This window comes from Papio anubis, chromosome 13, assembly GCF_008728515.1.
Source record: "Papio anubis isolate 15944 chromosome 13, Panubis1.0, whole genome shotgun sequence".
NCBI classification, from domain to species: Eukaryota; Metazoa; Chordata; class Mammalia; order Primates; family Cercopithecidae; genus Papio; species Papio anubis.
In genome coordinates this window covers 44,361,907-44,378,484 of record NC_044988.1, presented here as the reverse complement: position 1 = coordinate 44,378,484, position 16,578 = coordinate 44,361,907, and the positions used below count along the sequence as shown (strand labels likewise).

The window sequence follows — 16,578 nt, the reverse complement described above, 5'->3', positions numbered from 1 at the left end:
GCTGGAGTGCAGCGGCATGGTCTCGGCTCACTGCAACCTCTACCTTCCAGGTTCAAGCAGTTCTCCTGCCTCAGCCTCCTGAGTAGCTGGGATTATAGGAGTGCAACACCACGCCCAGCCCAGCTAATTTTTGTATTTTTAGTTGAGATGGGGTTTCACCATGTTGGCCAGGCTGGTCTCAAACTCCTGACCTCAAATGATCCGCCTGCTTTGGCCTCCCAAAGTGCTGGGATTAGAGGTGTGAGCCACCGCACCTGGCCCATTTTATTTATTTGTTTTTTTGAGATAGAGTTTCACTCCCGTTGCCCAGGCTGGAGTGCAATGGTGCAATCTCGGCTCACTGTTCCTCTGACTCTGGGGTTCACGTGATTCTCCTGCCTCAGCCTCTTGAGTAGCTGGGATTACAGGCATGTGCCACCACACTCTGCTAGTTTTGTATTTTTAATAGAGATGGGGTTTCACCATGCTGGTCAGGCTGGTCTCAAACTCCTGACCTCAAGTGATTCACCTGCCTCGGCCCCCAAAGTGCTGTAATCAGTCACCATGCCCAGCCCCATTTTATTTTTTTGAGACAAGGTCTCTATCGCTCAGACTAGAGTACAGTGGCATGATCATGGCTCACTACACCACAAACTCCTGAGCTCAAGCGACCCTCCCACCGCAATCCCTGTAGCTGGGATTACAGGCACACACCACATGCCTGGCTTTTGAAAAAAACTTTTTTATAGAGACGAGTGCTCACTCTGTGGCCCAGGCTGGTCTTGAACTCCGGGCCTCAAGTATTCCTCCTGTCTCCGTCTCCTGAAGTGCTGGGCATGAGCCAAACATGCCTGCTGGTTTATTTCTTATCAGCATTTTTGTTTACCAGATCATCCTACTGCTCATTTACTTACTGAAATATTGCCCTTTTACAGGTCGTTACACAAAACATTTTAGAGATGGCTTTAAAGAACAAAATTTCTCTCAATCATAAGTGATTAATATAATTTTGAAAAAAGGATAAAATCATGACTCATATAGATACAAAAATGAACATGTTAAGGATTTTATTTAATCACTGATTAATTATTAATTATAGATGAGGACATTTGGCAGGTGTTATAACAGATTCAAAGGAGAAATCAAAACAGAACAAATTTCTGTGAAGTAAAGTATTGTTGAAATTAATGTGCAAATCCAGGAAAACTAACTTATTCCACAGCTGGGGAGGGAAGTTAGTTGAGCCTCTACTGGCCAGGCAAAATTAACACGCCTATAGACAACAGTTATTTTGCACTGCTATTAGTTATCTGCAATTTACAGAGTTGTAAGCTCCCTGGGAATCAGAATCTAATTACCTGTAGAGATCTCCTCCAGTGTCTCGGCAGTGCATGGTTTTCTAGTGAAGCACGTTTTTTTCCCATGTATAACCAGACTAAAATAAAATAGTCTTCCCCTCCTCCATGTACAAAAGTGTGGAATTCCTACCCTTACGGTCTTTGAAGCAGTGGGGAAGGGAACTATCATTTATTTAGCGCCTGCTGTGAGCAGCATTTGTCAGTTTACCTCATCTTCACAGCAGCCCCACAAAGTAGGTGTTGGTCTTCGCGTTTTACAGATAAGAAAATTGAGACTCAGGGATCTTATAGACAGTAAACAGCAAAGTTAGAATTCCAGCCTGTCCTGTCTCCAGAATCCACATACACACACTCCCTGGGGTCAACTTGTTGATGGTAAAACTACAGAAATTCTCTGTGTTTTTTTCTTGATCTTTAGTTCATCATCAACCAAGGTGGATCTCAAGAGTGGCCTCGAAGAATGTGCTGTGGCATTGAACTTATTTCTAAGCAACAAATTTACAGATGCCTTAGAATTGCTTCGCCCCTGGTAATTTACTTTGTGTCTTTTAGATAAAATATCTTTCAGATGTTTCTGATGATTCTTTGATGTCATGCTTGTAAATTAATTTATCTGTTCCCATCTGAATATTGATAAGCTAATTTAGTTCAGACCTCCTTACTTTGGTCACTTTTAAAATTCAGTTTAGAAATCTGAGTTTTCAAATATAATCAGTAGAAAATTCCTGATTGTTTTGCATATTTTAATCTCTCTTGTTCAGATATTGTCATCTTATAAGTAGTTTTATAAGGATTCAATTTTGCTTTCTTCAGTGAAATATTTTTATGTTTGTTCCTTTTAAATATTGAAAAAAATTTCCTTTGAAATGGGGAGGGGAAGAACCAGAATATGCTGATCTCAATGCTAAAAAGAAATTTAAGATAATAAGAATATTACTGGGGTTCTCTATTTGTTCGACAAACAAGTTAAGCAATTTAATTTCAATTAATAGTACCTGTTAAGTTTTCGGATGTGGCAATAAAACCTGTGCTTGCCTGTTTACTCGGTCTTTATCTTGACAATAGTCTTACATTGTGCCCTCAAACACTTGTTTAGATGAAGCTTAGACCTCATATAATAATTTCCTAGAAGTTTACTTCGGCACAAAAGTGGGCAATCTCATTCCTTACTTTGAGTGGTTACTAAGGTGACTGGATTCTGGTCATCTGAATCTTAGAGATTAATTGACCTGCTGAGGAGCTGCTATGGAAATTCTGTTAAGATTTAGAATAGCTGTAGTCAAGGTGGGTCAGCTGTCATTCCACAGGTTAAGAACAAATGATGAAATCGATGGTGAAGCCCTGTAGTCTAAGGAAATCTTTCAGTGTTGTCTTCAATATTTGCCTCACAATCTCCACCTTGCCTGTCCCGTGCTTTTTTCCCTCTGTCCTTCTCAGTCCCTCAGACTTCTCTGTCTTCTGTCTCTACCTCCTTTTGTCTGCTTGTCTTTCCCTCTCTCTTGGTCTCGCCTGTGTCTTTTCTCTGCCTGCTTGCCTGTCTTCTTTGGGTTTTTGAATGTTTTTATTGATGAGCCATAGTTGTACCTATTTTTGGAGTACATGTGATAATTCCTTACCTATACACAATGTTCAATGATCATCAGGGTAATTGGGTTATCCATCACCTCAAACATTTATCTTTTCTTAGTGTCAGGAACATTTATAATTATTCTCTTCTAGATGTTTTGAAATAACAATAAATTATTGTTAATTATAATTTATTATGAAATACTAGAACTTATTTCTTCCATTTAACTGTATTTTCGTACCCATTATCTCCTTTGATTTTTTTTTTTTTTTTTTGAGACGGAGTCTCGCTCTGTGGCCCAGGCTGGAGTGCAGTGGCCAGATCTCAGCTCACTGCAAGCTCCGCCTCCCAGGTTCACGCCATTCTCCGGCCTCAGCCTCCCGAGTAGCTGGGACTACAGGCGCCCGCCACCTCGCCCGGCTAGTTTTTTGTATTTCTTAGTAGAGACGGGGTTTCACCGTGTTAGCCAGGATGGTCTCGATCTCCTGACCTGGTGATCCGCCCGTCTCGGCCTCCCAAAGTGCTGGGATTACAGGCTTGAGCCACCGCGCCCGGCCGTCTCCTTTGATTTTTATTCAAACAAGTCTTTCTCTGCCACTGACACACAGCTGATCATGACATGGGATGAAAATAAACGATTTAGTGTTGTATTCAGTCAGGTTCATCTCTGAGTTTTATACATGTTTCACTGTTTAAATGGCTTAGGCCTGTAATCCCAGCACTTTGGGAGGCTGAGGCAGGCGGATCACCTGAGGTCGGGAGTTCGAGACCAGCCTGACCAACAGGGAGAAACCCTGACTCTACTAAAAATACAAAAAATTAGCCGGGCATGGTGGCACATGCCTGTAATCCCAGCTACTCGAGAGGCTGAGGCAGGAGAACCACTTGAACCCAGGAGGCAGAGGTTGCGGTGAGCCAAGATCGTGCCATTGCACTTCAGCCTGGGCAACAAGAACAAAACTCTGTCTCAAAAATAAATAAATAAATAACTAATACTTTTCCCTCATTTGAAATAATTTTTTCTTCTTCTTGAAAGAGCTTCCAGTTAAAAATGTGAGGTTTGAAACCACAATTAATGATTAACTTTGAGCTGCTCTGATTCCTTGTGGTTCTTTTGAACAGATAGTGAGTGTCCTCAATGTTCAGGACAAGCTGCAAATTACCAAAGGATGTTTAGACTATTTCCGTGGGGGCAAAAAATAATGTGGCTTGTATTTGTTGTGCATGGCAGCAGGCTGTTATGCATTAATATTTAAATTAAAAACAAAACCATGCATTAGCATTTTAAACCTTATAAATAATTAATACAGCTTAAGAAGTTTTGAGAAAATAAATGATGTTCTCACAGCCCGAGAATCTGGATGTCTGCCATCCGTTAGGAGTCATTAACATCCTTAAGAATCCTGAAGCAGTTCTCACTGTAACTTGATGATTTGAAATATCAAGAACTTTAATCAGGAATTTCAGATAATGGGATTAGACTAGATATAAGGTCTGACGTCTACTTTGGTCATGGCTCTTGTGACCAGCCTAACTTGTTCCAAAATCTTGTTTGCTCTTGGCCTTTGGCTGGAGAGGAGAGGAATTACTTTAAATGAGCCTTTATTTTTGAAAAAACATATCGGAATCTCTCTGTCAAAAAATACATTTCCAGCGGCCTTTATTTTAGCACTTACTTCAGAGCCAAAGGTGGTAGTATGCTGCCCTCTTTTCAACTGAAGACAGTGGGTTTGCTTGGAATCTGCCTGCAGGCTGCCCTCTTGTGTTGAAATAGGGAAATGCATATTGTCCCCTTCAACCTGGAACATTTTGTTCTGCCTGTGTGGGTTTACATTGGAAAGTCCTTGGTACTTGAGTTTTTAAGAGGTTATTTTTCACCACCCATATAATTTTGGTGATTATGGTGAAGGAATAAAGGTTACTGTGCAAGTCAGAACATGCATTTCCTAGGATTTCTTATGATCAGTATTTCCATTGAATTAAAATGTCTGAATTCCCTGTTTTCTCCCCAGGGCTAAGGAGAGTATGTACCATGCTCTGGGCTACAGTACCATTGTGGTGTTGCAGGCTGTCCTGACCTTCGAGCAACAGGACATCCAAAATGGCATTTCTGCCATGAAGGACGCTTTACAAACCTGCCAAAAGTATGACGAGTCATTCAGTACTTCAGATGTGACTGCAAACTTTTATGCCTTTGTGACAAAAATAATGTAATTTGCCTGACCAAGAGCTCTGTGTCTGAAATTGGCCACAGTTACAGAAAAGAAATTCAGCCTTGAAGCTGAAGGATTCCCATTTGGCATCTATATATTCCACTTTTCTTTTTGATAACCTGGGGTCTGAGCTACAGAGATCTGGGGGGGGGGATTTCTATGGGATTAGCAGCAAGCATCTCTCAAGGTAGATGACATTAGGTACTGCACGCCAAACCAAGCCATGCAAGGAATGTTTTTGTTTTAAGTGGGAGATGCAAATTCATGAGGGAATGTTTTATTTGTTTAAGAAGGACCTCTTTTTGAACACTTTTGTTTGGTGAAAATGAGATAGAGTTTTAGTTTTATTTTAAGCTTTACCCTGTGTGTATAGGAAGACCCTATCAAAATTTTTTTTCAAGGCAAAAGTAATTTTGATATCTTTTAAAAAATGATAAATGTTTCACAGTATGGGAGATGCTTGGTTTGTAGACATTTAGGAATATTCAAGAATCCAGGAATGGCTGGCTGCGGCACCCTGAGCAAATGGATGGGAGGAAATGACTGCTGTTGCTGTCAATTGCTTGATGTGCCGCTGGGACTAGGGCAGAAGGTTCATGATCAGAAGGTTAACATGGGTGAAATTGCATCCTGATATAATGGTGTTGTAAGCTCCTCAAATGAAGAGAGCTTCCAAATATTGCACTTTAACTTCATTTTTCACCTGTGGAGAATTTTACACAAATCCTGATTTTAGTTATCAGGATAAGGGAAGGTACTTTGGAGGTTAGTTTTCACTGGCGTGTGTGGGTTTCCCCACGTGGTGTTCAGTAACACAGACTGAGTTCCCGCAAGTGGCTAGCCAGTGCTGAGTGTAGAGTGTTGGAAAAGGATGATCTGTGTCCTACAGACTTCAGGGTTTAGAGTTTCAGCTTTTTGACTCTTTGGTGTGATAGTGACTGAAATGAATGGCAAATGAAAATGAGCTTAGCCTGATTTTTTTTTCTATTTTCTATCTCCCTTTTTATTTACTCGATGTAGATACAGGAAAAAATACACAGTTGTAGAATCTTTCTCAAGTCTTCTTTCTAGAGGATCCCTGGAGCAACTGAGTGAAGGTAAAAGTCATTTAAAAGATCACTTTTTTCCTTGATTTTAAAAGTTAAAAAATGATCATCTCATAAAATTCCATACTGAAGTGTATAAAGTCAATGGAATGTCTTTTTCTCTTCCCTATCATACTGACCTTCCAAAAGTAACCATTGTTAATAGTTCATTGTAAAGCCTTTTCTGCGTACATACTCAAATACATAAATAAGGTACACATAGGGTTTTTGTTGTCACTCATGGATTGTTCTTCTTTTTTTTTTTTTTTGCAAGCATAGAATCACATAATAGGTGTACATTTGACATTGACACTTTCCCAGGTCATTACATGTGAGTGTTTAACAGCTGTGTGATATTCCACAGGATTGATGTATTGTGCACCAAAATTGGATTTTCTCTATTGTTTTTATTTTTTCACTGTTACAAATAATGGTGTCCTAGAATCCTTATACATACAGATTCATGCATCTTGAAAAGTTATTTCATAAGATAGATTTCTAAAAGTGGAATAACCGAGACTGGCAGTTTGAAAAGTTACAATATTTATAGGTATTCCCAGTTTTTTTTTCCCAAAGGTATAGGTCAGTTTATATTCTTACCATTCATCTGTGAGAATTTCAGTTTTCCACAAGCTATTAAAAATTTTTTTCAAGGTGAAAGTAATTTTGATATCTTTTAAAAAATGATGTTTCACAGTATGGAAGATGCGTGGTTTGTGTACATTTAGGAATATTCAGGAATCCAGGAAAGGTTGGCTGCGGCACCCTGATCAGATGGATGGGAGGAAATGACGGCTGTTGCTGTAAATTGCTTGATGTGCCCCCTGGGACTAGGGCAGAAGTTTCATGATCAGTTCTGTCTTTACAGTGTTACACTCTAGTCCAGAATAGTTTCCAAGAAAGAAGCATCTAGATATTCCTGTAGAAGGAAAAAAAAATGTCCTTCAAATGTGATCATTGTAGAATAAAGCTTTTGCCATCCCAGGAGAATCTGTGCCTGTATTGTCATCGTCAAATGTGTCATCTGAAGAGGTGACACAAAATACTAGAATATACCATACTAGAAAACACAAAATACAAAGCTACTAGAAGTAGCTTTGGTTGATTAGAGCAAGAGCAGTTCTGGATACTGCTGTCAGAGTAGTTTCTAATGGTCAAGTATATGTCAGACATATTTTTGAGGGTGTTTTATTAGGAAGTTTTATTTATTTTGTTAGATGAGTATTATCAGCTTGTTTTGGACTTCGGAGAACTTGGGAACATGTGCACGATGTGAAGCTAGAGTATTGAGTATAGGAGAGGAATTATGAGACATTTCACATCTTTGGGACTTATTTCAAAGGGGCATGATGTTGACCCCAAAACCATGGTCAAACAGAATGGTATTTCATTGGTCACACTAGGCAGCTGAAACCTACATCTTTTTCTCTGGAAACTGACCTCCAACTATTTGTAAGAATTTATTTATCCCCTTGACTTCGGATAGAATGTGTCTACATATCTTCCGTCTTTGGGGTACTTATGTAAATTAGTTCCATTAGATCTAAAGTTCATTAAAGTGGGTTAATAAGAAATCAAATAGGCCCAAAAGAAATTGAACTCTTTTGTTGTATTCTCCTTTCTGTTACCCTCTCTATGGCTTCCCTCTAGTGGCCAGCTACTCAGGAGGCTGAGTGAGGCAGGAGAGTTGCTTGAACCCAGGAGGCGGAGGTTGCAGTGAGCCGAGATCACGCCACTGTACTCCAGCCTGGACAACAGAGTGATACTCTGTCTCAAAAATAATAATAATAATTTGAAAAATAAGATGCTCCTTTTTTTTTTTTTTGAGACAGAATCTTGCTGTGTCCCCCAGGCTGGAGGGCAGTGGCACAATCTCAGCTCACTGCAAGCAAGCTCAGCCTCCCGGGTTCACGCCATTCTCCTGCCTCAGCCTCCCGAGTAGCTGGGATTACAGGTGCCTGCCACCACGCCCAGCTAATTTTTTGTATTTTTAGTAGAGACAGGGTTTCACCATGTTAGCCAGGATGGTCTCAATCTCCTGACCTCATGATCCGCCTGCCTCGGGCCTCCCAAAGTCCTGGGATTACAGGCATGAGCCACCGCACGCAGCTGATAATCCTCCATTTTTAAAAAGCGTTCTGTATGTGCTATATACTGTCCTTGTTGCTTTTCTTAACATTTACCTGTCTAACCTCCTCGTTATAGACTTGGAACTGATCAGAGTTATAAACAAATGACCAGGATTCCCCACCTAGCAGAGTAGGGTTAACTGATCATTTGCCTTTCCCTAAGCCACAACTCTTTCCTCCGTAACCCACACTTTCTCCTTTAGGCAAGTAGAGAAGGGCACGAAATGTGTCATATATGGATAAAGGAAATATTGAATTATTTCTGTGTTAGTCATCTTGAAAATAGATGATACTGTGTTGTTATGTTTTTATAATGTCTTTGAACAATGGCACTTTAGGAAATCTGCAATAAAGTAGAAAATTACTTTTTACTAATTATAAAAAATAGTCTGGGCATGGTGGCTTGTGCCTATAATCCCAGCTACTCAGGAGGCTAAGGTGAGAGGATCCCTTGAGCCCAGGAGGCAGAGTGTATTAGTCCATTTTCATACTGTTATAAAGAACTGCCCAGGACCGGGTAATTTATAAAGGAAAGAGGTTTAATTGACTCATAGTTCTGCATGGCTGGGGAGACCTCAGGAAACTTAAAATCATGGCATGAGGTGAAGAGGAAGCAAGGCACCTTCTTCACAAGGCAGCAGGAAGGAGAAGGGCATGTAGGAGGAACTGTCAAACAGTTACAAAACCACCTGATCTTATGAGAACTCACTCACTGTCATGAGAACAGCATGGAAGAAACCAGCCCCATGATCCAAACATCTCCCACCAGGTCCCACCCTTGATACGTAGGGATTATGGGGATTACAATTCAAGATGAGATTTGGGTGGGGACACAAAGCCTAACCATATCACAGAGGTTGCAGTAAGCACAGATCATGCCACTGTACTCTCCTCTGGGTGACAGAGCAAGTGTCTGTTTCTACATAAATAAAAATAAAGTAAAGTAATATAAACTAAAATAAAATAAACTAATACACTTGTGAGTATAGCCTATTATGAAATACAGGTTTATTTAGACTTTCATATCTAAAGGCAATGCTTAGCTAACATTATTTCACTGCATCATGAAGATATTTACTCCTGTGGACTATGGAATTTACAATTAAGAGATATTCTGGTAGTTACCCACTCATAAGTACCTAATGGCTAATTTTGAGAACTAAAGAACTATGCAGTGTAAATCAAACACAGTGAAAGAGTAAGACTTTTATAAATTAAGCTGTATTTTATTCTTAGTGAGTTTGGCTGTCAACTGCAACCCAAACAGACTTTGTGTTCAAGGGAGCATGTCAAAACATTGTAGCTTTAAGTGTGTGATTTGTTTTTCCTCTTGGTAATTTTCATTTACATCCTTGAGTGTCTGGTTGTCTACAGGAGTGAGTATATTTCATTAAACTTTTCATGGGTTTAACGTGGAACATACTAGTTTTTTTCTCTTGTGGCTGGCGGATTGCCCCAAATGGGTTTCAAATGGCCTTTATAGATATTTATATGCAGTGAGTGCCTAGGATGTGAAAGGGATTTAATATGACAGATATTTATTTGCGGAATGCAAAGTTCAAACTCTCATGCCTTTTCTGTTTGCCTTGATCCCTGTGCTGCTCTTAAATTTGTTCATCTTTCACTTAACCCTGATCTGCCCACCTGTCTGCTCAGATCTCTGAAAGGACTGACTCACTGTTGCCTCCTGAATCAACTGTAGACTCTAACATTCAAGGCCATTTATAATTGAGCCTTGACTTAACCCTTCCAGCCTCATTGCTGTCTCCTCCCTTGACTGGCTTTTCCTGAAGGTGCTCTGGGCTTTCCTTGCTCCTGTTACCGGCCCACTCCCCTCTGCCCCCCACCCACCGCCACCATCACCACCACAGACTTCATCCCCTCTGCATGTACCCCAAGCCAGCAATCTGTATTCCTGAGCAGACTTTCATAGCTAATACTTCCTGATTCTCACTCTGTCACAGAATTACCTAGGAAGAGGATATTCAGGTGACTGTGTAAAAGTAAATTACCAGTTGGTATCCCACTGAACACAGCTAGAAAATCACCAGGCACACTTTGAGGAGAGGTGTTCTGAAGGACTGAGACCCTGGCTGTGGGCATGCAGGCTGTAACTCCTCAAGTTTGGTTTGTCGTGACTTTGGCCCCATCTCTCTGTGTGCTGTTGAAGACCTTAGCTGCAGAGGGGCTTCTTTGTAAATTAAACATTTGGAATATGAGCATGGCAGGAACTTGAACCAATTTGTGAGAACCAGTGGGTTGTATGTGTGTATAGGGTGGGGGTGGGATCTATAAGTGCAAGAAAGTACTTGTTGTCGTCTAAGTCTATTAGCAGTAATCCCAATAATACAGAAATACTCTATTTTCAGTCACATTCCACATAAAAATGCTTTCTGAGCTTTTATCAAAAAGCAGTGGCATGGATCAAGGGCAGTAATCTCAGTGCACTCAGCTAGCATTGATCCAGTGCTAACTCTGTATCATGAGCTCTGCGTGCAGTACCTCATTTGATCCTTCAGCTGTGAACCAGAGGTGGTGTTAGTGGCCTTTATAAATGAGGAAACCAGCAGAGAGGGGACAAGGTCCTATAGCCAGTACATGGCAGAGCGTGTTTAGCAGCCCAGGCTATTAAATACCCCAGGCTCATTTACTTAAATATCATGCCAATTTGCATCTCATGGATAGAGCAAGAATCTGCTGACTTGTATATGGAAAAAAGTAAAGATTTGTCTCTCCATTCTCTGCAAGTATAATGGGTTGTTGGGAAGCTAGGGTATGTGTTTTGGGGTACTCCACAGGCCCCTGGGATGCACAGAGCCCCACCTAACCCCTTTTTGAGAGTACCTTATTCTTGTGCTAGACATCTACATGATCAAATTAGCCTAAAACTGGGATAGTGCTGTCTCTTTTTATATCAGATCTTCACATATGAGGAGTCTTAACATGGCCATGCAGTACGTTTCTTTTTCACTGAGCTCTAGAGAATTGCTGCTTTCTTTTCAGGTAGTTAATGTGTCTGGTTAGTGTCATGGTTACCATACCTTTATATTTTAGAAGCTAGCATTCATACATTTAATTTAGTTTTTTTCAACTTTTAAAACTATGTTAAAGTTGTTTTGTTGTTGTTTTTTTTTTGAGACGGAATTTTGCTCTTGTTGCCCAGGCTGGAGTGCAATGGCGCAATCTCAGCTCACCACAACCTCCACCTTGCAGGTTCAAGCGATTCTTCTGCCTCAGCCTCCCAAATAGCTGGGATTACAGGCATGCACCACCACACCTGGCTAATTTTTGTATTTTTGGTGGAGACGGGGTTTCTCCCTGTTGGTCAGGCTGGTCTCTGTCTCCTGACCTCAGGTGATCCACCCACCTTGGCCTCCCAAAGTGCTGGGATAACAGGCATGAACCACCGCGCACAGCCAAAGTTTTATTTTACTAATTAAGTTAAAAAATAAGTGGTTTCCTTTTTTTTAAAAGTGCTTTTAAATGTTAATTTCCCCTTGTGAGCTGAGTTTGGGTCTCTGATACGAAGTGACTGACTCTTTGCAGTTATGTTTGAACGGGGATGACCTCCCTGAACACTTCACACATTCCAGGAAAATCTTCCTGACAAAGTGAGAACTGGGGTTCTCATTCTGCTTTTGTGGAAGCACAAGGGCCATCTAAGTTTTGGGGTCTCTCTTGGGTTAATTTATCTGCCAGTCTTTCCTGAGCATCACAGAGCAATCACTTTGGATATGGGACTTTACTTAATATAATTTTATTTGTTTTTCATAGAGGAAATGCATGCTGAAATCTGTTATGCCGAGTGTCTCCTACAGAAAGCTGCACTCACGTTTGTGCAGGTAATGAATATTTGGCTTAGAATTTATATTGGCTGGGAAGACAGCCAGTGCTGCATAGAAAAATGTGGTGCATTCTATGTCAAAGCTTCAGTTCTTTTGACTTAGAGTTGTAATGGCAAATATTTGTTATTCTGATAAACTTTGGCTGAAAAAAGATGCTAGAGAGTTTTGTTCCTCCTCTACTGTACTTAAGAATCTATTTCAAATTGCACTCCACTGGGAATCATTGCCCTTTAAAGACTGTGCCTTTAAAGAAACTTTAGGCCAGGCGCGGTGGCTCATGTCTGTAATCCCAGCACTTTGGGAGGCTGAGGTGGGCGGATCACTTGAGGTCTGGGGTTCGAAACGAGCCTGGCCAACATGGTGAAACCCCGTCTCTACTAAAAATACAAAAAAAAAAAAAAAATTAGCCGGGCGTGGTGGCGCATGCCTGTAATCCCAGCTACCCAGGAGGCTGAGGCAGGAAAATCACTTGAACCTGGGAGGTGGAGATTGCAGCAAGCTGAGGTCACATCACTGCATTCCAGCTTGGGTGACAGAGCAAGACTCCGCCTCAAAAACAAAAAAGAAACTTTAAAGAAACTGCTTTGCAACTGCCACATCTAATTTTAAGATGCATCTGTGTGGAAACCGGGAGAATATTCCGCTTTGTACTTTCTACTGGTAGAGGCCGCACATGGGAGTGGCCTGGGCAGAGGAAGTGCCCCGTTTTACACCACTTGCCTCAGTGAAGTTCAGTTAGGCATACATGGAAAGTTCATGTACACTTCAAATTTTATTTTTCCCCTCCTTTCTGTATTCTAATTCCCCTTTCTTTTATTTCTTCCTTTGGAAAAACAGTTTTTTAAAAGTCACTAAACAATTAATCCTTTTCTTATGAGGCATTTTAATTTCACCTCTGAGAATTGGTACAGTCAGTACCTTGCCTATTTCTGTATCTTCCAATGCTTCTCTAAAACATAAATCTTCACATAATGGCTTCATGGGTGGCAGTGATGGCTACAGTGAGAGTGAGGTGGAGTAGAGAGTGTAAGAAATCAGAAAGAAATTCAACTGTAAAATGGAAAAATCTTCCTCAATCACAATCTTTTTTTTTTTTTGTGGAGGGGTGTGGGGTGGTTAGAGCCTCATTCTGTCACCCAGGCTGGGGTGCAGTGGCGCGATCTTGGCTCACTGCAACGTCTGCCTCCCGGGTTCAAGCAGTTCTTCTGTCTCAGTCCCCCGAGTAGCTGGGATTACAGGTGTGCGCCACCACACCTGGCTAATTTTTGTATTTTCAGTAGAGACAGGTTTTCACCATATTGGTCAGGCTGGTCTCGAATTCCTGACCTCAGGTGTTCCACCCATTTCAGCCTCCTGAAGTGCTGGGATTATAGACGTGAGCCACCATGCCTGGCCACAATCTTAAATTATTTGGCAGTTGCTTCTTTCTTTTCATGGAGGTTTACCTCTTAGGTTGGATTCTGGTTTAATAAAACGGAATCACTGTAGCCCATGACCCTGTTTCCTAAAACATAGACGTTACAAAGGCTGGTTGATAACAACAGTCTTATTGCCTCAGTAAGCATCATAATGATAGTCATGGAGGCCCAAGTTTTTTTCTGTTTTCCAAACAGGGATTTGGCAATCAAATCTGGGATTTGGAGGCTTATTTTATGTTTGCGGACTTGAAATTAAAGAGATATCCATATTTGTGCCCTCTTCCTCATGCCTCCTACCCAATCATTTTTATATTCATGCTGCTTTAGCCTTTTAAAGATTGTGCAACTCCATCTCTTTCTGTCATTGTTCTAGAAGAGGTGCTTATCCACTCTTTGCTGAACTGTACAGCAACCTAGTGACTCTCCCTCTCTAATTTCTTTTACCTTCAGCTCATTCCCTATTCTGCAGTTGAGGGTTGAGTACCCTCTTAAAAACGAGTCTCTGACTTGGTCACTTCTCTGTTCAGCATTCACTAGCTCTTACTGACTATGGCAGTATTCTGTATCAGAATATCACAAATGAGGGGGGTACTTTTTCAAACAAAACTGGTACCTCCTCTCTATGTTCCCTTACCGCCCCCGCCCCTGCCAACACACACACACCTTACAGGTGTCCTTGGATGCCACTGACAGCGTTGCATATTGAGTAGCATGGCTGGAGGTAGCTTTCTTAACTCCTTGGTCATTCTCTTTGCAATAGATTCTTCAGCAGTGTGGAATTACATATGCACACATGGCCAAACCCATCATGATCCTGAATGCCGCCCCGTCTTTCCACTTGAGTTTTACTTTGCTTACAAAGTTCACATCTGCTTTGCCTTTCTATACCTGGCCAGTTTCTAATTATTTTTGTGCTTAAAGCACCAATGCTTCCAGGAGGGATTTCTGGCCCTCTCCATGCTACTACTTTGTGTTCTCATGACATCCTGTGCATGATCCCATCCCCGTGCATGACTCCGTCCCTATGCCTGGCTCCTTCTCACACATGACGCCTTCCCTTAACATACTGTATTACTTTCATCTGTTTTTGCATTTGGGTGCCTGGTATAAAATAGGCATTAAATTTAAGTTTGATGAATCCTGAAATGAAATATGTTTTTTTTTTTCGAGGCATATTTCAAGCTAATTTAAGAAATTCTTTTCTGGTTGGTATTGGATCTTATGTAATCATAAGATTCCTTAAATTAAAAAGATAAACATTGAATTTCATATCTATTGATTCTTATAATAATTAGAACAATAAATATTGAAGCAATTAATGAAATTAGTAAATGAAAGTCAGTTTTTCTTTTGCTACAGGAGGATGCTTAAGTATACAAGAAATACATAGCAGAGCATTTTCTTTTTTCTTTTTTTGAGATGGAGTCTCGCTGTGTCACCAGGCTGGAGTTCAGTGGTGCGATCTCGGCTCACTGCGGCCTCCACCTCCCAGATTCAAGTGATTCTCCTGCCTCAGCCTCCTGAGTAGCTGGGACTACAGGCACCCGCCACCATGCCTGGCTAATTTTTGTATTTTTAGTAGAGATGGGGTTTCACCATGTTGGCCAGGATGGTCTCGATCTCTTGACCTCGTGATCCACCCGCCTCGACCTCCCAAAGGGATTACAGGTGTGAGCCACTGCGCCCGGCCAGAGCATCTTTCTGATATCAATAGACTAGAAAAACTTTCTCTCTGGAAATGCAGAACATAGGACTGTCTCCACTAGCACCATCTATTAGAGTAACTTCCTTCAAGTGGTTATTTGATGTAATTTATTGAGAGATTGTCTTAGAATCCTAGAATGCTGACCCTGAAAACGCCATTCATCCAGGCCAACTGCCTCAATTTTATGGTCGATGACCATCAGACAAACAGAACTGAAGTGGTTTTGTTTTCCTAAAACAAAATTGCATAGTAGTGACAGCCACTTCAGAAACTAGACCAGTTATTTTGGGCCTGGAAATGTGTATGTGTAAAATTCGCAACATTTAATAGACTCTGACTGCTAAAGTACTCTGTGAAAGAAGGACCATTGTCCCCTTTACTGGGTGTAATGTACTGGAAGGTTTGGCCTTAGAGCAGATTGTAAAGTTGTCCAGTTTAGATTCTGTTAAACCCACAAGAAAATAGCTCGGTAGATGTCGATGTTTATTAAAATAATTTGGACCACATATGGGCCCTCATTGGTGAGGATTACCTCCTTAGTAATATAAAATAATTGAAGGATTTTACAAGCATTTTCTTTTTGTTGTCCTCTAATGTAGAAGAAAAAGTACCCCAAAAACTTTTAAATGTAAAGCAAGAGTATGTGTTAATTTCAAAATTATGTCCTCAAAATGCTTTTTTTTGTTTGTTTTTGTTTTTCTAATCACATAAACACACAACTGTGGGGACAATTTAAACTTGTTTGCTAAATAATCTAATTTTTTAACTGAATTATTTTCAGGATGAAAATATGATCAACTTCATCAAAGGTGGACTCAAAATTAGAACAAGTTATCAAATATATAAGTAAGTTAAAAAGTAAGATGTGATTTGTAAATAATTCTGTGCTGTATACTCCTTTGTTCTTCACAGTTCTCCTAAATTAAGTTTGACTAGGAGATTTTATTTCGTGTTGGTAAAAATGAACTTGATTTTTTGCTGAGTGTGTATTCAGTGTTATAGGACAACAGAATTTAAGTTTAAATACAATTTTAAGAGCAAATTAGTTGAAAATAAAGCTACTGACATAATTTCTGATTAGATAATTTGAGTTTCTCCTTTGAACAATTTATACATTTAAAATTATAGTAATATCTTTGGTTCAGATTCCAGAGCAGCACTGCCCAGTAGAACTTTCTGCAGTAGATGGAAATGTTCAGCTGAGGTGACCATAGTGTTGTTCATATCCTTATTGATTTTTTTTTTTTTTTGGTATGGAGTCTCGCTCTGTCACCCAGGC

The 16,578-nt window shown here is 40.5% G+C and overlaps 1 protein-coding gene across 5 annotated transcripts in view; it reads left to right on the top strand.

Moving 5' to 3' along the window:
- TTC39B (tetratricopeptide repeat domain 39B) overlaps nucleotides 1-16,578 on the top strand; it is a 145,601-nt gene that overhangs the window by 91,274 nt on the left and 37,749 nt on the right. For all 5 annotated transcript variants that reach the window (XM_003911696.3, XM_021927494.2, XM_009188739.4 and 2 more), the window contains 5 exons: nucleotides 1,756-1,866; nucleotides 4,917-5,048; nucleotides 6,138-6,214; nucleotides 12,106-12,173; nucleotides 16,081-16,145. In XM_003911696.3, coding sequence (XP_003911745.1) covers nucleotides 1,756-1,866; nucleotides 4,917-5,048; nucleotides 6,138-6,214; nucleotides 12,106-12,173; nucleotides 16,081-16,145 — 453 coding nt within the window. The remainder of the gene's footprint in view (nucleotides 1-1,755; nucleotides 1,867-4,916; nucleotides 5,049-6,137; nucleotides 6,215-12,105; nucleotides 12,174-16,080; nucleotides 16,146-16,578) is intronic.